This window comes from Gallus gallus, chromosome 27, assembly GCF_016699485.2.
Source record: "Gallus gallus isolate bGalGal1 chromosome 27, bGalGal1.mat.broiler.GRCg7b, whole genome shotgun sequence".
Classification (NCBI taxonomy): Eukaryota; Metazoa; Chordata; class Aves; order Galliformes; family Phasianidae; genus Gallus; species Gallus gallus.
Genome location: NC_052558.1, coordinates 2,022,526 through 2,044,317, shown reverse-complemented (window position 1 = coordinate 2,044,317; position 21,792 = coordinate 2,022,526). Strand labels below are relative to the sequence as shown.

General features: G+C 41.1%; 1 protein-coding gene across 22 annotated transcripts in view; it reads right to left on the bottom strand.

The window, feature by feature from the left end:
• TLK2 (tousled-like kinase 2) overlaps positions 1 to 21,792 on the bottom strand; it is a 43,587-nt gene that overhangs the window by 8,175 nt on the left and 13,620 nt on the right. For 18 of the 22 annotated variants that reach the window (XM_046904396.1, XM_046904394.1, XM_040653448.2 and 15 more), the window contains 12 exons: positions 21,034 to 21,077; positions 19,936 to 20,031; positions 17,048 to 17,215; positions 16,399 to 16,494; positions 13,395 to 13,487; positions 11,910 to 12,020; positions 10,395 to 10,531; positions 8,814 to 8,966; positions 5,173 to 5,239; positions 2,377 to 2,474; positions 1,982 to 2,063; positions 254 to 345 (listed from right to left, as the gene is read on the bottom strand). In XM_046904396.1, coding sequence (XP_046760352.1) covers positions 254 to 345; positions 1,982 to 2,063; positions 2,377 to 2,474; positions 5,173 to 5,239; positions 8,814 to 8,966; positions 10,395 to 10,531; positions 11,910 to 12,020; positions 13,395 to 13,487; positions 16,399 to 16,494; positions 17,048 to 17,215; positions 19,936 to 20,031; positions 21,034 to 21,077 — 1,237 coding nt within the window. The remainder of the gene's footprint in view (positions 1 to 253; positions 346 to 1,981; positions 2,064 to 2,376; positions 2,475 to 5,172; positions 5,240 to 8,813; positions 8,967 to 10,394; positions 10,532 to 11,909; positions 12,021 to 13,394; positions 13,488 to 16,398; positions 16,495 to 17,047; positions 17,216 to 19,935; positions 20,032 to 21,033; positions 21,078 to 21,792) is intronic. The other 4 variants (XM_040653453.2, XM_040653449.2, XM_040653451.2 and 1 more) reach the window with 2 other exon arrangements.

The window sequence follows — 21,792 nt, the reverse complement described above, 5'->3', positions numbered from 1 at the left end:
CACTTCAATGCTTTCTTTTTGCAGCACTACTGGTGCTTTTAAAGCCTCGTGCTGCAGTGCTTATACAAAACTGAGGGTGTGTGCACATATTGAAGACATTTCTAACATGAATATAAATTTTACAAGTAGATGTTGGGACAGAGGGTGGCTTTTGAAATGTGGCAAAACAGGAAAACATGGCAGCCTGTTCATAGACAGTGAATAACAAAACACAACTTGGAAACGTATCTGTCTGTTTTACAGCCTTACTTACTTGTGATAGTTTTCTTTCTTCTCATCTCTCCAGTTTTTATTTAACTGGTGTATTTTCACAGCTACGTATCTCTGTTCCGTTAAATCAAATGCCTGCAGAGAGAAGAGCTGAGCATCAGTAGGAATCACAGCTTCAACTTAATGCTGCAGAAGCAGACAAGATCTAACAAATCAATCTCCCCACCCAGGAAATCAGCATTACAACACACTGAGCGAAGAGCAAATCCACATTTTGATGTAATTAGTTTCACTAATGAAACCAAGCAACTCTGAAAACAATTGAATATTCTGTGCTTTGATCTGACCCTTCCCCATGGGATTCAACTAATGCTGCATTTATTCTGACATTTTACTACCAGTGCTACAATGGGATCAGAACGGCCAAATTACAGAAATGCAGTCACTTAATCACTCTGGGAAAGGCTGTCATTATTCCCCCAACCAGCTAACTTATTTTTCTACACCAAGTTAAAAACAAAACGAAAATCACACAGCAGATCTTTAATACTTTGTTTCATGCTGGTAGCTCAGCTCTCCATCTTGAAGCAAAATGTCTCAGCTTGTTTAGAAGCCAGAGAATTCGAGGGCTGAACTGTGTAATTCTGGTGCTGTGTGTTCAGTATCTTGCTATTTAGGCAGCCTTTAAAGAATAGATCACTGGAATTGTGTTCTTGGAGAAATGAAACAGTCTGTTACTTTGTCTGAGAGCAGAAACATCTAATAATTTGCAGGATTGGGTAAAATCCTATTGTAAGCAAACAAGGCTAATCCATATCCAGCTGAAAAGCTGTATACTTAACTCCTAATGCTTAACAGATCAGCATGGACCATGGAGAAGAGAAATAAGCATTTCTTTGTTTTAGTAATGTAATTATAACTCTTATTCACAGTCAGGTATGAAGCATTCCTATCCCCTTGCTTTCACCTTTCACCTGTGGAGCTCTGGATTTCTACTGAGTCATCAGAGACTCCAAAGAGAAACGGGGAATACTTGCAGGCAGCATTCCCTCTTGGCTACCTGAGCAGTACGCCCCTCTGGTTTAGGTACCTGTTGTTATATCGCATCAAAATAAGTCATCATGATGTTTCCAACATTTGCATTGGCATAGTTATGTTAATTCTACCCAAATTCAACATGAATTAAAGACTACTGCGTATAAGTGGAGAATATTTAGCACTGGAGAGGATTTAAGTGCAATAATCAAATAACAAGAACCTCCTAAGTACCGTAAGTCTTGGCCATGCAAAGAGTGCTGACAGACAAGCACTCCTCAGTTCCAAGGACTACATACACACACCCAGTCTGCTACTTCAGAGCATAAAGCGAAGAAAAAAGCCTTTTACCCCCAGGAAGTGAAGGCTTTGCTCTTATTTATTTTCTCTTTTATTTACAGCAAAGTTCAGACTTGCTATGCCATACAGTAAAACTCAGCCAACTTAAGGTATTTGTGTACAGCACTTGAATGGTATGCTTCTGTCATGGTGAAACCTGCAGATTTAGTGCAATGTTTTCTTGAAACATACATTTGCAGGAAATTTGACCTCTGAGGACATGAGCAGAACCTAAAAATTTCAAGCCTGCTGTCTAATACAAGCCAGATGTAACATGTGTTCTGTTCTTCTTCCTTCCACAACCACACACTCCATTGTGAAAATGACTGCAAGGTTCTGCTTACTGTGGGATTTCATTGCAAATTCACATCACATCAGATTGACACCTCGAATTTACCTTATATACCTCACTGAAGCCTCCCCGACCCAGAAGATGTAGCAACAAATATCTATCGTTTAGCGTTGGATGGTCTTTAAACCTGGCAAGAAGAACACAGTTTAGCAACACTGACAACGAACTGTAATAGATTACAGCTCTTATACAACTTAGAAACATTTCTTATATAGAGACTAAAAATACCAAAACTGACAGATTTGACACTACGTAATCATTTTCTATTGATACAAGGTTATATAATGATACTTTGATGTGCTCAGAAGCCTTTGCCCTGCCCCCTGGGTTAGTGATGCATTAAGGTGAAACACTAATTTATAAAAAGATACAGTATTTGCTGTTATGCAGGAGACAAATCAAGATTTGCAATACGTGCTCTATGACTCCCATGGGCTTACTGTGAGTTATCTTCATTGTGTATCCTTTTCAATTCCCTGATATGTAGATTTCTAACCCTCTCTAGCCGTTCCAGCTCTGCCTGGATCTCTGCTTCTTCCTGTGCAAGAGAAAACCAAAAGGAGAACACGACATTGTTTGAGATATCATAGTCAGCATTTCCACCTGGACCCACAAATGTAACTCTGTGTATAAACAGACCATTGGCAAATAATGTGTCTGGGAGATCAAAAAGCTGCTCACAGCCATAGAATCATAGAACCATTGAATGGCTTGGGTTGGAAGGGACCTCAAGGATCATCAAGCTCCAACCCCGCTGCCGCATACAGGGCCACCAACCTCCATTTAAAGAGTCAGGCAGAAGGTGAAAGGAATGAAAACCGACCAGGTAATTTTGTTTAAAATGGCAGCCATTCCCTCTCCAAACCCCTCTCCCCTTCTGCAGGCTAGCTGTGTGATAAATCTTTTAAGATTGCATCTTCAAAAACTGGGACATGACGTTCTAAGAAAGACATGCTATAAATACAGACTGGGATCCTGGGCTTCAACACATAATTACGTAGATAACAAAAGTAAATGAGATTTTTCTAAAGGAAGTACAGACTTTGGAGTTTGAAAAGCCATAAAAAGGGAATGTTTGAAGGATGCAGGATGATGTAGCCTGCCTGACGCCCTGGCTTACACATTACATGTGTATGGTTCTAACTTAATATTAAAGAAAAGGAGATTTCCAGTACCAGATTCTGGGTTCATCTCTTACAGACTATCACAGCACATAAATGTTAAGATAATCTTCCAACACACCTCAGGGTATTGTGTTTTCTACCCAAGAAATATAAAACCCACCTATACGGAAGTTATAGCAAACAGCTTCTGTTCTAAGACATCATTTGAATGGACAGCATGCTCCAGTTAACAAAGGTAAGGCAAGTAATGGCTTGTTCACATGGGAGCAATGCCACACTGAACCACACGTGCAGTCTGAAGTTGAGAAGCAGGAATACCTTGACACACATTTCAGTGGTCAGCAGGTCAAATTATAAACAGCAAAACACCTCAGTGTAAGTTTCATGGAGTCTTCAGTCCCTGGGTGGTTCTTGTTTCTCTTTAACACCAGGCCAACAGCCACCACCTCACCCTGCAAGCAGGGAGCCCTCTCCCCAGAGCTCTTTACTTTCAACTGAGACTGATTTCTTTATCATAGAGCAGAAGTGACCGATAAGCCAACACATGACCTGAAAGAACTTTCAGCTGTTATTCACTTAGCAAGACCACAGAATTTTTATCTGGATCACAGAGGTTTCACAATTCTTAAGGATGATTTCTGTTCCAGAGAACATTAGGTCTAGAAACCAAGCAAGGAAGTGCTGAGAGGCTCTGTCTCCTGTTGGAACATGCTCTGTACAACTTCACCTCTGTGATGTGCAGCACTGCTGGTCCTGCCCCTTTCCTTGAGAAGGAAGGAGCCATGTCAAAGTTATATGCACAGTCTATAGGGCTGGAAGGTCCACTGCCCTCAAATACAAGAGTTGAATTCACACTGATGAGGACAAGGTTGCAAACCTCAATTAAAACATGCGCCTTGAGCAGTATTATTTGGTGCACATGACTCAAGGGACATAGCTACCCATTTGTCTTGTGACTGCTCCTTCCCTTCTCTACTGGTTCTATTTTTAGGCACGAAGAATGAGCCAGTTTCCAAAAGTGGACAAGGATAAGAACAGCTTCAGACAATGCCACGATCCCAGAACATTACTTCATTTTCCATTAAGGTCCATTTCCAAACGGGATTCCTCTGTTCCAGGGTGGCACATTACATGCCAGACAACCTGCAATTAATCCACTCCAGCAATGTGGAAGCTACAGAGCAAGTATGCCTGTAGCATGCTCCTGCTCATATCGCACATCTGTACTCACTGAACAATAAAATGCAATGGGCAGTGTGCCAGTGGATTCCATATGCACTTTAACTTTCCCTCACCACTGAAAATAACGAGGTACAGCAGCATTAATGAGGCCTTGCATTCAGCTGAAGTGCCAAGCTGTTACAGGAAAAGAATATTAGTGTAGAGGTCATAGAGGACCCGAGAAAAGATGGAAGGCTGGCAGTGTGTTGCATTTCCACTTTTCCTCTTTTTTACTCAGGAAAAAGCTCTCTGGCCTCACAGATCACAACTAGCCAGGAAAATGGCAGAAAGCCTTTATTTTATTTTGACTTCATCTGCTAAGTGTCCCAGAAGTTTTATTCATACATTTTTGCAATCATGTTGAAAGTAACCAGCAGCTTATTGAAATATAAAGCTCACTTGCAGGTGTTGCTCCTATTGAAGCCAACGTATGCGAAAACAATTATGCATTATAACTACCTAAACACAACTATTATTCAAAAGACTTCACAGATCTGTTACTGATAGTGCATGACAAAGAAACAGGAAAGCCACTGTTGCTTGCAGTTTTTGGTTTGTTCTTGTCATTTTTTTCCCTTTGTCCCTTCTTTTATGTTGTTCCCTCATGCTAAGCACATGGAGAGCCCAGCTCCAGGCAGGCCCTATTGGCAGAATAAGATGCACTGAAACAGCAGAACTCCCATCATGAAGTCACAACTGTGAGGACACCATCTATTTGCTGAAGAGCAACACTACTGCCCTGGAAAATACGATCACAAAATCCTGAGCATCCTTTTCAAGTAACAAAAACCCTCTTAGCAAACTAGTGGTAGTGATCTCTGCAGTGAAATGATACTGTTTGGAGAATACTGAGTCAGAAACCTACCCAAAAGCCTTCTCTGCAGTTCTTACCTTTTTCAGATGACCCAGTCGGAGTTTGAAGATTTCTTCCTGTTCATGGTATTCTGCTAGCGTTAACCTGCATGGAAGAGACAGATCCAAGGTGTTGAATTTCAATGCATGTATTAAAGCACATGACTTGCAGTATACACCTTCTCCTATGGAGGCAACAACTGCACAGAGTATGTCAACATCCAGCAACGTTTTTTCTTTTGTTAACTCCACAATCCGCCAATCAAGTAAGAGACCAAAAGCTAAACTTTAATAAAGCATGCATCAATTTCAAATTCAGGTCCCTAATAACACTTATTTAGGACAGTGCCAGGACTGTAGCACTACACCTGGCTACGGCAAGTAGCGTGGCTACAGCACAGATGTTGCAAACTGAGCCATGAACTGGGATTCTGAACTTCTGTTTCAGGCTCTCAGGTGGTTCCAGGGAAACCATGGGAATTGTACTTCACTTTTCCACATCTCTGACACTGCAAGCAGCTACAGCGGGATAAGGAAATCACCGTTTTACTGATGGTAAATAACATTCAATGTTTCCATTCTAAGCAGGAGGCAAAATTCAGCCTTACTCTAAAGCAGAGATAGGTTCCATCCCTAGTGAAATGTAACGATGCACTGAGATCTGTGAAGTTACAAAACCAACCACTGTACTGATTTTCTCACTGCTGCCAACACGGGTAAAGGCATCATGCATGTGAACATAAGGTTATGAAGTCCTCATCAATTGCACCTGTTTACTCTGTAAACAAGATAACATGTGAGAACATAAAAATAACCTTTCTGAACCTAATATTAAGACCAAACCATGCCTCAAGAGGATCTTTGTTGCAGCAATTATGCTCTGTATAGCACCTAGTACAAAAGTCAACAGAAGTTCTTCACAGCATCAATATCACACTCAGTTTCAAAAGGAGATGGAGCCCTCTGTCTACTGGGCTGTGCTCCCTCAGGTCATCATACAGCCAACTGAGACAACGTTGGGTGCAGCTGATTCAATGCTTGTCTTGAAATGTCACTACCTCCCTCCCCTGCTCACAATGCAGAGGGGCTGCACAGCTGAAACAACTTCTACAGCAGTTTTTAAGCAGGTAAATTTAATGCAAAACTCACAACATTCCCTTTGAGAGGATTTCAACCATAAGGAAGTACTTATTACAAATTAAAGATAGGTACAAAAAACACCTGGTATCGTAAATGTTTATGTGATGTCTCATTTCATATAAAAGTGTGCTACTCCATGAGAAAAATACAACAGTCTGAACTTGGATCAGATTTAGCTAATCTAAAAGGCTTTCCTAGATATTCAGGTCTTCAGTTGGTGTTGCTGTACAAAGAATAAAAAGACAATTGAATAAAGCAGCAACAAGCTTTCCACAAGTGAAAGACAGAGCTAAACACCAACAGTCTACTCATCAAGCAAGAGATGTAACGAGTACCAGACTAACATTGCCCCAAAAAGCCATATTTGCAGCAAGCATTACAAAAACCAAGGAGGCTCAAAGACAAACACTGTCCTGTTTCAGACACACAGCCTGAAATGCACTACTTCTGGTGCAGCTGAGACTCTGAAGCTGCACAAGCTGTTCAAGAAACCACAAGGTTAATCCAGTAGGTAACATCTGTGAATGACAATATGTCTCATTCATTATTTGTAGGAGTGTGATGTTAGGGAAGGGTATGTCTGAACCTACATCAGGAAACCTTCCCCTTCTTTCTAAGGCACAGCAATAACTATGAAATTAAGAGGAAACAGAAATCAAATGAAATGATTTGGCCAACCACTCTTCATTCAAGTTTCATAAGCGTTTACATTCAACTTGCATAGAAGCCACTGTAAGAATTCCATAAAAAGTAAAACCTCCCTACAACATCAGGAAGATGTTGTACATGAATCAGCTCAGTCCAACAAATGCATCTGTATGCAAGTAGCCAGTTGCTGCTGCTGACTTACAAAACCAGTGTATTCATCATAAGCTAGAACACTCCACGTGAACAGGTGAGCAGCTTTTAAATCAAGAACACCACAAACAACTCTCCTAAACCACAAAGATAATACCTTAAAATACAATGGTGAGGAATGATAGACCAGCAAGAAACTCTAAGTAAAAGACTGGGCAACAAAAAAAGGCTCACCAGTGTAACCAGATAAAGAGGAGATCACATCAAAGCAGGCTCACTACAGGTAGAAGCTCACTGGATATCGCAGGTACACATCATGATTGCCAGGCTACATCAAGACCCACACTGCCATGTCAACAGCATAAGCCTCAATGCAGCTGCACCCTTCTGTTAGGTAAAACCATCACTACACAAATTGGAAAGCATTATGTTGTTGCTCAGATGGGTGACCATGTGCAATTTACTTCTCCAAAATCCAACTGTCATTGAAAAACTCAGCTTTAAAAGTGTATTCAGTTGTTTTTAAGCCCTCTTGGCCAGAGTGAGGGGTCAAGATCTCCATTCAAGCTACGTATTTGCAGAAAGCATATACTGCACACTCCCATACAGTAGACCTGACCAGTCTCAGCATCCTACCTGGGGGTACCACTTTAGCAAGAGAGAGCATTTCAAATGCACAGCTCACCCAACCATGTGCCATCTTTGGTGCAGGTGCAAAAAAAGAGTGGGAGCTTTTGCTTCATATGTGCTTTTCAAAGTGCAAAGTGCAAGAATACAAAGGGCTCCAGAACCTCTGAAGTAAGGCCATAACCAGGAGATTTAATAGTACAAATGGAGAAGTGTCATTGAGAATTATGATATCAGCCAACAGCAATAAAATGATGACTGAAAAGTAGACTTGTAGAAGCTATGGGAAAGCACTGACTGCCCAGAGCGGGGAGAAAAAGAAGAAAGGAAAACTAGGTCACGTGCCTCAGCAGCACGCTGGGAGTCAGTTTTATTTACAATAACGTTACTTAATGTGATTTCCAACAAGAAACAAGTTGGTCAGGGTTTGGCTTCAATTTCTAAGTAGCAAACATGTTTAAAGAAGAAAGAGCAATGATTAAGAGCTCCTGTGAGAAGCTTTGCTCTCTAAAAGCACCAGCATTCCCAAAGTATCAACAACCTGAAAAAGAGGAGAAAGTCACCTGTGAGATGAGAGAGCAGTACTTAAATAATGCTTCCATTTCCCTCATTCAAATATCTGGAAAGAAGTGCTTTTGAGATACAGTTCAATGTCTTATGCACTGCCTTTATAGCACCTTTTTTCCTCAGTATACCAAACCCATTCTTTGAAAAGCCTCACCAGAAGGTACACAGACATAAAAGATCCTGAAAGTGCTTTTTTTTTTAAGCAAAGTGTTGTACAGTGTTACCAAAATTAAGGGTGAAGTCTTTTACTTCTTTTGCACATCTCTTTTTTCAGCTCTCTTGCTGCATCAAGTTTGAAAACTTACTGCATTCAAAAGAAATTAAGCTCACAAAAATTCCGGACTCAGCAATGATCCATGTTTTACTCCAATGAAAACTATTTAGAACTGCAGCCAGATGTTTCTGAATGCCAGGCTAATTCCACACTATTCATTTGTGCGTGTAGTGAAGCCTAGAGGCAAGGGCAAGATTCCATTTCCCAGTGGATATTCTGTGCTCTAATCAAAGCATGCAGCTTTGCAAGGCACAAAGAAGGCCACATAACGTACGTTTCATTTTCTGCTCCGTTGGTCTTGTTCTTGCGCTGCTTCTGCTCATTGCTTGCTGGGGGGGTCTGTCCCATTGCAGGTGGCTTCCGTTTTGCTAACATCTTTCGTTGCCTTTCTATTTCTTCCCGCTGGGAATTTATCCTTTCCTGTTGCCTGGAAAGATGAGGGTAGAAAAAAAACACACAAAGCAGATAACTAATGGAATGCACTCAGTCGTCCTCAGCATCTGCTTTTAACAGACTTCAGCAATGAATTCCAATCAGCTGTACTCTTAGATTACCAACAAAATACTCTTGTTCAGAATGGGAGGATGTGCCAAACATTGACTCAGATTTTTTTTTTTTCCAAGGTATTTTTCACATAGAAGTGGATTCTTTTCCCAGCCCACAGAAACCTTTCAGTAAGTGAAAGGTTTTATTCATGCAGAGGATATCCAAAACCAAGGAGTTGCTAACCTCATGGAAAACCCAGGGATCTATGGTAAGTCACTAAGTTTCCACACACTTTTTTCCTAGAATACTCTGTTCTAAATCCTAGACTTTCCTGTTTGAACTGTTCCTGAAGTCTGGCACTGTCTGAGAAAGTATCCCTATGCTTTAAGGCTACAGTCCAGCTATGCTTAGTTTTCTGAAGCATAACCAACACCATCCTCAATTTCATGAAGAAAACAGTCTTTCTGTTTCAGAGGAGAGACCATCACAAAGCTGCCTTGTTATTTTATAGTGATAAAAGCATTTATGGAATTACAAACCTAAATGACTTATGAATTTAGATGCCTAATTCACATTTTAAAATAGACTGAGATTGCAGGTAAGGATACCAGAAGCATTTCTTCCATGTCTTATAGCACAAACTAAGGAGAATATTATCAAGTTCACAATCTGCATCTAACAAGATGTGTGCCTCCTATCAGACCATAGAAAAATAAGATGATTTTAATGGATTATACACAGCTCTCTCTATGCAATTAATTTGCCAAGTCCTACTTAAAGGTCGAGGCCAGGTGGGAATTTTCTGGCTCTTTCCATTAACATCCTGCATAAAAGGGTCTCTGATCTTCATTTCCAGGTTTATGCAGCTACTTTGATCACAGTTACCAGGAGGCAAAAGAAGTTAAATAGCATAGATTTTCTTTTTTAAGCTTTTTTTTTTTTTCTTTTAAAGTTAGAAGGTAGAAAAGGGGGAGGGGTAGATAAGCAACTGTCCTGGAGGAATATAAGCATATAGGCAAACCAAACTGATTGACTCAGGACACACGAGAGTATCTGACCTCCCTCTCCCCCCACTCTATGCCTTGCTCAGCCAGACAGGTGCAATGAGAACACCTAACACAGCAGTCTGCTTCTTTCCAATCCAGAAGCCAATTCAAACAATTTGACTCCAGTTTTAAGTCTCTGGAGTTAAGTGGAAGCATATTTCTCACTTCAGAGCTAAAAGATTCCTCACTGTCTGTAGCTGAGTCCCTGTCTGATCCTTTCATGCACCAGTCACACCGTTCTCACGTTTTGACATGCAAGACATCACACACAACTGCTTAGTTTTTCCTTCTCTGCCTCAGAAGGTAAAGAAAACTGTCCTCACTTGATGAGGTTCTGGAAGGCATAGCCATCTGTCCACTGCTCGGTGAAGGACGCCCCGTGCCGCACCGTAGTGAAGTGACCTAGCCTCAATCGATCCTGCATGCTCTTATCTCTGCACGCCATCTTCTCCTGTTTTGACTGAAAACAAAACACGTGTTAAAATAAAACCCAGAAATTAGCAGCTAACAGTTAGGCCACGTCTTAACTCATTTCCAATCCTCAACACCTTTTGCTCTGTTCCAGTACTGCTTATTTGAAACCAGCTGAGCTTTATTGGTAAAATTACTGATGGTGGTTCTTACTTCTGCAGTCTGACACATTCATTTGATAGCTTCTTTTCTGGCATTTCAGCTTTGTATTTTCTTTCCCATTACTGCTTGGGCAGCTCACCCATTCTATCATCGGCTGAAACTCAATTTAGCAGTAGGATTAAAACTATCTCTGTATCAGTAGCTTAGTTGGACTCCAGACACATCTCTGATCAGGCCCTTATTCACTCTAATAGGAGGTGAAGGAGGAAAACGCACCCCAAATCAACATTAAGACTAAGATACAATGATAAGCCAACTCAATCCTAGCCAAACAGCACGCCCAGAAGAGACAGTCTCAATTAAGATTCCAGCAGAAAAGAAGCGGTGGTGGTATCTGTCACACAGTATCTCCAGTAAGTGAAAGGAAGTTTCAAAGGCCTGAGATGAGAACAGCAAAACTTCAGACAATTAAGATTAAAGATGAACCACAGCACAGCTCCTCACTGGAGCTACACACTGCTTATCTGAATGCCAGGTCTACATAATACAGCCCAGAGTTACAAATCCTCCCAGAAAACAGGGTCCCATTCAGCCAAGAACAATCAGCTCTGTGACAAAAGCAAATCAAACAGACTGCCCACACTGGCCAGCACCCCAGTATTTGTGCCCATCCAGTGCCCATGAACAATAGATGTTATTGGCCAACAGGTGAAAGAGCAATCAAAACCCCACATTGTTGAACTAAAAGGAAATGTGCAAATCTTTCAACAACGAAGCAAGCTGGATGCTTGTAAACAACAGCTTGGCACTTTCTCAGTGTCTTTATCATGTTATGTTGAGTACTGTACAAAGCAATGATCTCCAGCTCTGCCATTTGAAAGAGAAAAGTTTGAAATCACTTGCCCGTGTCACAGAGCATATCTGGCAATTTCACTTCACAATGGGATACTGCTCTTGTACAGCAAGTGCAGGACAATGGTGCTTTTCAGGCATACAAGTTTCAAAGCAAGTAACGCCTGCTGCATTTAGAGCTCAGCTCAGACTATTTCACTTAAGCAAGGGAAAACTCTGAGACTCAAAAATAACCAAACTAAAACATTCTGAATGCTTTCAGTTTTCAGATTACATTCCTATTTGCAGAGAAACAATTCAAGACAAAATTCCAGTTCTCTCTTATCACCAGAGCGATAGGAGCAGGTTTTCACTGCTCGAAAAGATAGAGAAGCTTTCAAATGCACCAACTGTGACTGCAGTGTGCTGCTCACCTTTTCTATAAGGAGCTTCTTGCTCATCGTTACACATCTATTCAACCGCTCCTTGTACTTCTCCAGCATCTTTTGTTGTTCATCTATCTGCCGTCTCAAATCGCAGTTGGCCTAAAAGTGAACAGAGAAGACAAGCCTTTAAGGCGCTCTGTGAGAGCCAAGCTGAGCACCACCTAGAAAGAAAGCTAGCTCGAGGCATCAGATAAAGCAAAGCAAAGCAGCAGGATAAAGGAGAAAAATCAAAAATAAAAAAGGCCATGTTTCTCTTCTCTAAACATCCAAGCAAAGCTCTTGCATTTTTAACCCATTCAAACCTTAACACCCTATAGAACAGAGAAGTGTTATCATTCTTTTACATAGGAAGAACTAAGGTACGAAGAAACCCAGCACAAAGATTTTATTTATTTATTTATTTTTAAAGCAATTGAGATCTTGTCATCACTATCTCAGAATAGCTCAGCCAACCCTGGACTATCCTCTCCCTTTTAGCCACAATACTGGCAGAGTAAAAGGATGGACTTTGCATTTTCAATTCAATTCTCCTTTGAGTTACTGTCTACCAGCCCTGCTTTACAGACTTCTCCCAGTAACACTGCCACAGTGCACAGTGGTATTTGATGTGCCACTATTTTCACTGATAAGAAGTTAAATTTAACCCTTCCTCTTCTAACCAACAGATTGTGATTTAACTGATTTTCTGACATTAAAAATCCTGCTCCGTGGATTGTCTTCCCACAAAGCCACACGTACTTCCACGTGCATCTCTAAGAGCATGCCTCAGTTTTTAGGTACTGAGACCAGACATGCACACAGTCTTTGCTCCTCTCCTCCTAGTGCATTTTCTAATCCTTTTCAGCACTTCATAAGAGATGCCCCTCCAGTTGATGAAAGGTAGATCAACTACAACTCCTCCATTAAGAAAAATACCTTTAAATCAAGGATCTCATCTTTTACTGAAGAATAATAATGAGATAGAGCTTTACTCTTTAGGTTTGGCCAAAATATGTGCTCTTCATCTCTGTTTGTGTCACTGACTCATAAATCAACACTTCAGAATAAAGCAGAGGTTGCAGAACATGCAAGCAAGAGGCAGGCAGCACCCCAGCATTTAGAAGGGGATAATTCTGAAGAGAAATACGTTAAATTAGCTAACAAAACTCACAACAGGAATGCAACAGATCAAAGGCAGGCCAGCCCTGCTGAGGACACAAACACCTGAGCTTAGCTACAATGACTCTGCACTACAGAACCACACTCTTATAGCTGCTCTGGTTGTGGATTCAAGCAGGCCCAAGCAGAGGATCAAATGCAAACCAGATAATTATTTTGAAAGTAAGAGATGACTGATTTGCTTAACCCTTGTGAGCGTTGGTTCTGCAAGTGGTACAGTACACAAAATGCTGCACTGCAGCACAGCTGGTGCAGGCCTTCTCAGTATCTTTAAATAGCAGCTTTTAGAAGAGTTGTCCCATTTCAAACACTTACTCTTAGTAAGTCATCTATCCTCCCTTCCTTCTTCTCCAAGTCAGAGTTCTTACTGTTTTCTAGTGCAGATATTTTTTCCATTGTGAGGTCCGACTGTAAAAGAAAACCATCATAAACTACGTTTAATAAGAACACTTGATATTTCACAGAATTAGCACATTTCATCACAGTGTAATCCTCTTTAACCTGAACAGATTTAAGAATGAACAAATGCCCCCCCATTTCCCAGGCTAGGGGATGTCCTCCACTCTTCATTTTCTTATTGCATGATGGGCTCCTTCAACATAGGAGGTTTGGACAGTCAGCACAGAGGCCTAATGCTCTGCTCTGGAGAACGCTGACAAAACAAGCTACAACCACCTCCATGTACTGCCAGTTTTGTTTTAATAGCTGATTTCTGCTCAGCCCATGGTGGTCTCTAACGCTCAGTGCCCTTTCCTGCAGCATAACACAACCTGCACAGGGAAAACATGAAAACCAACCCACTAAAACTCACCCCTGAGCTGGAATACCAAATTAATGGGCACAAACCACCATTGGCTAGACAAAAAACAATATATATATTTTTTTTTTAAGAGGTCTTGGACAAAAATGCAGGTTCCTATTTTAAAATATAACAGATTGACCTTATTTATGTAATTAGGCACAAGCTTTTCTTTCTGACAAACTGTGTTTCGTTAGTCCCCACTAGGGTCCCAAACTTTACTGTTTTTGAATGAAATCTGTTTGGAAAATTGTACCAGGTGCAGCACATCTCAAATACCTTCACCCAACGATGTCATATCCATAAAGAAAATACAAAACACGTGCTATATTTTGCAGCAACAAGAATATTTCAAACTCAGGACTCCAATTAATTGGTAGGGAAGAAGTCAGTATGCACATGAACATAATATCTAAAAGAAACCAAGTCAGCTCAAGGGAATCTTGCTTCTCATCCGCAAACACAGATTTCATCTTTACAGCTAGCAAGTCACTATCCTAGCTCTGAGAAGACTTAGCAGAGACTTACCTGCAGAGTTCTTAATAACTGTTCTTCAAATTTCAGGCTTGCCTGGAAGCTAACACCATGAAGCAAGAGACAAACTTGGCAGACTGAACTCTGCTACTTCTCTATCCAGTATGGGAAAGATCAAAATGAACACCTGCCAGCGCTGCATCCCAAGCAAGGTGAGTCTAAATACCACAAGATAAAGAAGAGGCTTGGGCAGGTCACCTCACTGCTGCCTTCACTTCATTTATGCTTCCTCACAGCCTGCAGGAGGCACGCAGGACTAAAACTTTTGTCACTGAAGGTAATGAGAAGGCTGGCTGTTGAAAACTCAAGACTGTATCCATTCAGCCAAGCAGCAAAAGCTTCTTCAGTAAGTGACTGTTACATCCGCTTGTCAGATGCACATACACACTTGCACCGTGTCAGATGATGTCATGCTTCAGGATGTATGCTCTTATAGGCACAGTGATTTATTTCATCACAACTCTCCTTGCCTCAGAGAGCTTGGGAGGCCCTCACGCTGACGGAAAATGCTAAGGAAATCATGCTCATGCTCCCTTGCTTTTGGCATTGCCAAGAAATTCAAGCTGGAGATCTCTGAATATTTTATTTTCCCCATCTATCAACCTCAAATAGTTTGAGAAGAGGAAACATAAAAATGTACAAATATTCTCATCACACAGGCAAGCATCTTTACAGATTTTTTGCCTTAAGCATCTACTACATCTAGATCTCTGGAAAATACAAGGAAGCCAAGTGCTGGCACAAAGCACACTAAGCTAACACATCTCCCTTCTTAGGGAAGATGGATGCCGCGGGCTTGTTGAGCACAGGAGATGATAAGAACATCTTGCTCGCTACAGCTGGTACCACTATTTTAAGCAGTGTTGTTGGGATAGCAGAGACTGACATTTGAAAAGCCTCTCTGGCAGGTACTTGAGCCACGGCATCATCCTATCACAAGTACTAGCAAGACGCAGGGATCTTCACAGACCAGCATTTTAACAATACAGACAACAGAGCTGACCCCAGTGACATGACAGGTCCCAGAGATGTTAGCTAGTTAGCATCCCCAGTGATTCTACATGCACAAAGAACTTGTACCACCTGCTGGGGAAATGGAGAATGAACTTCCCCCAGCAGTGAAAATATCTGACACAGACTGATATGTGAAAATGACTGACGTAAAACCGACTGCCTAGAAATCACTTGAGGGAAGGGTCACTCATGGAGAAATCAGAGTTGAAAATCAAAAGATTAAGACAAGGTGTGAAGAACAAATGAGCAAGATGCACTGCAGGTAAAGCTTAATGTTCTGATATGAAACAGAGGAAAATGACACAGCTAGGAGTAAATCTTGCCGTAACGCCACATGAAGAATCTTAGCAGATTATAAAAGGAATCACAAGACTGGCACAGATAAAACAGCTATTCCTCTTCTTGACTTCAGCCCATTGAACTTGCTGAGAAGCACCTTCAAGAAGACATCACGTCTCACCTTCTCAGGGCAAACTACATCACAGGTGTACTCTTAACAACTGCAGAGGACAAAGAACTTGCAGCTAGGCTGTGGGTATTTGTGTAAGCAGTGTGGATGCACCCATGATTGACAGCACTCAAATAGAGGTATCCATAGCTATAATTTACTTAATGTATTAACTAATAAGGAGAGGAAGAACATTCAGGATACAACACAACTGAAATAGACAGGGCAAGACAGAGCTATTCCTCCCCTGAGCATGTTCTCATGCAGTTGAAAAACTGGTCACAATACCAACACAGAAAAGCCTCAGGAACATATCAAGCAAACTCCTGTAGCAGCAACTGAGAAGTATCCTTTACAGGATAAAGAACAAAGTTCAGCGTGATTCACCTTTAATCAGTACAGTTAAGGACTAAGTTGGTACTGCCAGTTCTTTTGACATTGCGTCTATTTCAAGTGGTGTAGAAGACAAGCTACACCAAGCTTAAACCTCGTATCCAAGAGATGTATCATCTGGTAAGCTATACCTGTGACTGTTTGTGCTGGATGGAAATCTGTTTTTGGGAAGTGCAGGAATGCTCAGTGTTCCCTGATCCCGTAGAAGATGGGCTGCCTTGCTGGGCCTGCAAAAGAAAGTCAGGGTATTGTTATATGCTCCTCAACATGATTGCTGGTGCCCATGCAGATACACTTATCTTTTCATGGGAGGTGTAATCTGGCCTGGGTACCATACTTTTGTGTTAAGGTTTAAGAATGCTCTAGAGACTTAGTTTATTAACACAAGAGAATCAGCTGCTCTGAAGAAGTGTGGCCCAACCTGCTAAAAGACAAAGCTTTTAAAAAACCTAGTATAACTCATGTCAGCTGAGATTAAGCTAGCCCAAAATTTACACTTCTAAAAGCAAGGCTGTACTCCATTCTTTTTGATTTTCACAGTCAAGCAGGCAGTCATACTACGGTTTCGATCTACACAAGATTTTTAAATTGTTAACTTAAAACTCAACTCATTTTATTAACAAGCAAAGCCTGGGACCTAGAACTCTTCACAAGGAAGAACTTACCAGAAGATGGTAGACTTGGTCATCAATAAACCAGGCTGCACTTGAGCTCCTTCAAATGCCCCATCCCTTAACTAGAAACATCCCCTGGCATTCAAGTCCTTTCAGAGCTGCTCACCGAGACAAAAGTAAAGCAGAGGCCACCTCCCCTCTGTGCCAGCTGCTCACTCTCTAGCCGCTGTTTCGCCAGCATCACCGACATCAGCGTTGGCAGAGCAGAGTGATCCTCCTGTGGTTCCTTTGCTGTGCTGCCGTCTACCCCATACAGCGGCTGCTCCACTCGCCGCTGTAACACAGTCAAAAAAGAGACAATAAACTTTTTTTCCTTTTTTTTTTTTTTTTTTAAATTGAATTTTTAAAAACTGATTCTCTGACTCTGCCAAAACTGTTGTCAGTGAAGCAGCTGCTCAGGAATGGGCAGGCAGCACGGTGAGGATCTCATGGTTCCAACTGGATTCCCAGAGTGTTTGTTCCGATGTCAAACATCAAAAAGGAGATGAAGTTAGCAATTTAACAAAATAACAAACGGACACACAGGACAGAATTCCTTGTCAGCTGACACACACCCTTCCTTTGTGAATATCTGTACTTCAGAGCCAGTGGGTAAAAATATGTCAGAGATGCAGAAGTCACAGTACATTGTAACTCTGCTTGAAGTTACGATACGTTGCTTATTAAGGCCCCATTTTAACACAGTCAGTTGTCATAAAAAATTGGTTAACCCAGTGAAGTAAACTAAGTCATAATCACCAAATGCAGCAACCTAACCATGTCCAAGATCCAGACATGGTGGTAGCCTCATTTCTGTCATGAAGGCAGGGATAAACCACCTGAGAGATAAGCAAAACACTAACATATTCCTCAAAATCTTTACAAAGATGCAGAGCATCTGTTAGGGCCAGCTTCCTTCACATAGAGTGGACTTGTTTTCCAAAGGTGATCCACAAATGGGGTTCAACAAGAACAAGAGTTATCCAAGCTATGTTGATTACAGCACTCAGACTTCAAAAGCCAGCCTATGACCACTGAGACTTGGCAGCCTGGGTAACACTCATCTAAGTCATTCCAAGCCATAACTCCAGGCAAGACATACAGCACAGAGAAAGTAAGAAGTCAGGTCAGGCTCCAGTTTCTCTTAAAACCTAAATTGCAACCTGCAATATGTTTTCTGCCTAACATTACAAACATCAAGAGTACATTTTCTTCCCCCAATGGAACATCTGTATATGAGAGCGACCTTGCAAGAGGCTGAAGACCTGCACGTCATTCTTCTGATCAAAGGAGAAGCAAGGCAATTTAAAGCAGTCAAGAGATTTGAAGACAAGAAGCAACAACCTGATGCCATTACAATTCCTCTGCAAGTCCTCACTGCAGAGCATTTCCAGTACAGCATACATTAACTCACGGGTTTGGAGCAGGTTTATCTCCCTGTGAAAGACATTTTAACACTCTGCTTTCTTCCTAGACCACACTGACATCTGCAATGGATAAGATATTCCATCTTCTCCAGTTTTCACTCATCCCCCCATTTTTAGGGCTTAGCTCAAACCGTTGGCATTCAGTTTGTAAGAAGATGATAGATCTTGCAAATGCACATAATAATTTGCTATGAATATGCAAACATTGCAAGTTCAGCTGCAAGAGTAAAGAAGGGAAGATAAGAAACACAAAGAGCATCTGTGCAAGCAGAGTCAAACTGACCTAACTCAAACTAACTGTACCATCAGCTCTCACCACATGAGAAACGCTCTGTTCAAACTTTTACCTACTCAATATAGACGAGCAGAGAGGAAAAGCAAAGGAAGAATCACGTGGTCCCATCCTAAACACTTGTAGGGTATCTCATCTGCTGGAATAAGGAGCTGTCCCTGCTTTCAGAGGGAAATTCTTTCTTTCATTAACTTCTATTTAAGGAGGAGTATTAGTGAATTAATAGGACAAGGATGATCAATTATAGATGCATTTTGTTCTTACAGACATTCAAAACATCTAAAAGCACAGCTGAAGCTCTCCCTTAAAGCAGCACTGCAGAGCTTCAGTATCTAGTAACATATATTGAATTCAGTGCTGGGATTTGGTTCAGTACACATTCATGAACTGTGCAAAGGTCTCTGCAGAATAATGTAATCAGTGAAGTCTTTGCATTTGGTTTTCAGGGTACTAACCTTTCCCATGGTGCTCTGTACTTCTGTGACACTCAACAAATACTGAAAAATCTTAAAGAGGGGCGATGGCAATGTTTAAAGCTAGAGATCATATACCATGGCCTCTGAATGCTGCTTTGCTAGGTGAAAGAAATTTCTTTAGCTTGTGCTAAAACAGCTTAAAATACTGGTTACTCCTTCATATTCAGACCGTGTAGAAATGCTCAGACAGCAAAATTGAATTATTTAACAAAAAATAGCAACAGATGTGCTTGTATACACATCTCTTTGCAAGCTTTTGCTAATGCTCCTCACAAGTCACACGCACAGACAGAAGGAAAAGATTTTCCAATATCACAATGGTATGCACATCTTTCAGTAGACAAGGGTGAAATCAAGATCAGAAATATCACTGTATCGGTGCTATAGAAGCATACATGATACTCCCAACTTCATGTAGAAGTTCATGAGCCACACTAGAGTGCAAGGTAACAGCAATAAAAGAAGGAACTGGTTTAATTAAGGACAGCAAGCCATCTGTATCCACACAGCACGTAAAAATACTGATTCTGCACGCTTTAAGCTCAGGCAGTCACATCATTTACAACTGGACTAACAACTGCAGCAGGAACCCAGACACTCAGCTTTGCTGCCCAAACCCAGTTTCAGATATAAAAAAAACAAAGCACAACAACACAATACAAAACAAACAAAAAACCACGAAGAGAAGTGATTAGAGACCAAGTGAAACTGCTCACCAAGAGACCCTTCCTTCCTGCTCACAACATTTTATCACCTGCCTGAAGCATGGCCACCAACAGAAGCCATGTACCACCCACACCATCCCCAGGAGAACACTTACTGGTAAGGGGTTGGATAAGGAATGCTGCGGTGATGATCTGGCAACTGGTGGCACACTTCTACCAGGACTGGTTCCTGGGCCGCTTCCCCCAGCAAACTGGCCAAAGCAATAGATTTAATCATCAGTAATTCCACAGATACTGTACTTCAGTAAATTTAACAGAGAAAAGAAGCAACACGATATTAAAGATGAAGCCACACAGGCTCTGGGGACTCATTTAAACAAACTGAAGATAAGCTGGGAGGAAAACTTTAAAATTTCATGCGCTGTTTTCAAAAATAACAACAAAAGTACCTCAGACAAACATTTACATTTGCACTGGGTACATTTCTCATTTTAAGACAAAAGATATAAGCCAGCTCGTCACTAATGCTTGGCTGTACACTAATTATTTACTGTGCAGAATTAGGAACTCCATCCTCTGTGAGGAGGTGTGTCTAACTGTGCACCATGGAAGCATTTGTGCCAATTGCTGTCGAAGATGAGATATGTAAACAGCTGGGCAACTGGTTGGTCCAGGAATTGTTCTGCACTGCACAATCATAGAATCACAGAGTGGCTTGGGTTGGAAGGGACCCCAAGGATCATCACGTTCCAACCCCTCTGCCATAGGTGGGGCCACCAACCTCCAATGCACCTCACTTATCAAAAACTTAGACAAGGAAAGAAATGAGTACTAATAAGCAGTTGATTTCTGACTCCAAGTTAATGAGAAAAATAAAGAACAAACTTCAGGGGTGGGGGGCAAGTAGATCCCTTTGCACAGGACCTGTATTAAAGTAGGTTTGCATACTAAGAGCTCAAATATCCTCATCCAAGATCCAGGTGCCAAGCCTACATTTACGTGGCTGTTCTTTAAAATAAAAACCAAAACTGCTTTATCAACTGTTCAAAGAGAAATTAATTTAAAAACCAGCTTCCAAAAAATCTCCTACCCAACCACAGTTGGATGTATCAGGTCAACATCATCAATCATTGACTCCAAACTATTATTTAATATGATAGGTCAGTAACAGAAGTCACATTACAGACCTCCACCTGCAGATTATGCATAACATGAATTTAATCAGATTTCTCAATCTATGTAAAGATACTTACCTCAAAATAGTCACTAATTTTATGTCCTCTAGGAGTGCCTTTTCCTAAAAAGAAAAACAAAGAATGAAAATCAAAGAGTTCATTCATACACATCTTAAGCACAGAAATTATGAAGTAGTTTTCTGAAAACTACTACTATCTTCAACACTGCTTTCCCTGTACTTCTTTAGGTGCAACACTGACCATAACAGAAGCTTCTAAAAGACAAAAGACTGCCCCAGGGTTACAGCTCTGTGCAGTTGTTGGGAGGGTTTAGAGTTGACAATTCAATTAACTCTCAATTCCAAACACGTCAAATCTAATTAAACATCATTTGTACTTGCTGAAGGACTTAGAAAACATGAAACCTCACTGGACATTCCAGAGTTCTCCAAGTTTTCCTTCAAGATGAGGGCAGAGCAAAGGGTACTTTTACCTCTACTTTACTCCATCACCTTCACATAAATTACTGCACATTAGATTTCTCACAAGCATCCCTGTAAAAGTTAGAGAGATAACTAGCAGTGGCTTAATAGCACCTCATTAAAAATTAGCCCTTCTCTCTTACTGTGGTATTATCAAAGCCATTCTGTCAACACAATCCTCAGTACTTTCTTTTGAAGAATAAAAGAAACAGAAATCTGCCCGTGTGCCCCATAGGAAATCTGAACTTGGACCAAAACACTCTGGTTCTTCTCAGTACTTTGAGTCAGCACTGCCTGCTTTATACTCAAGTACAGTTTGTTCCCAATTTGTTATGGTGAGAACCTCCTTTAACAA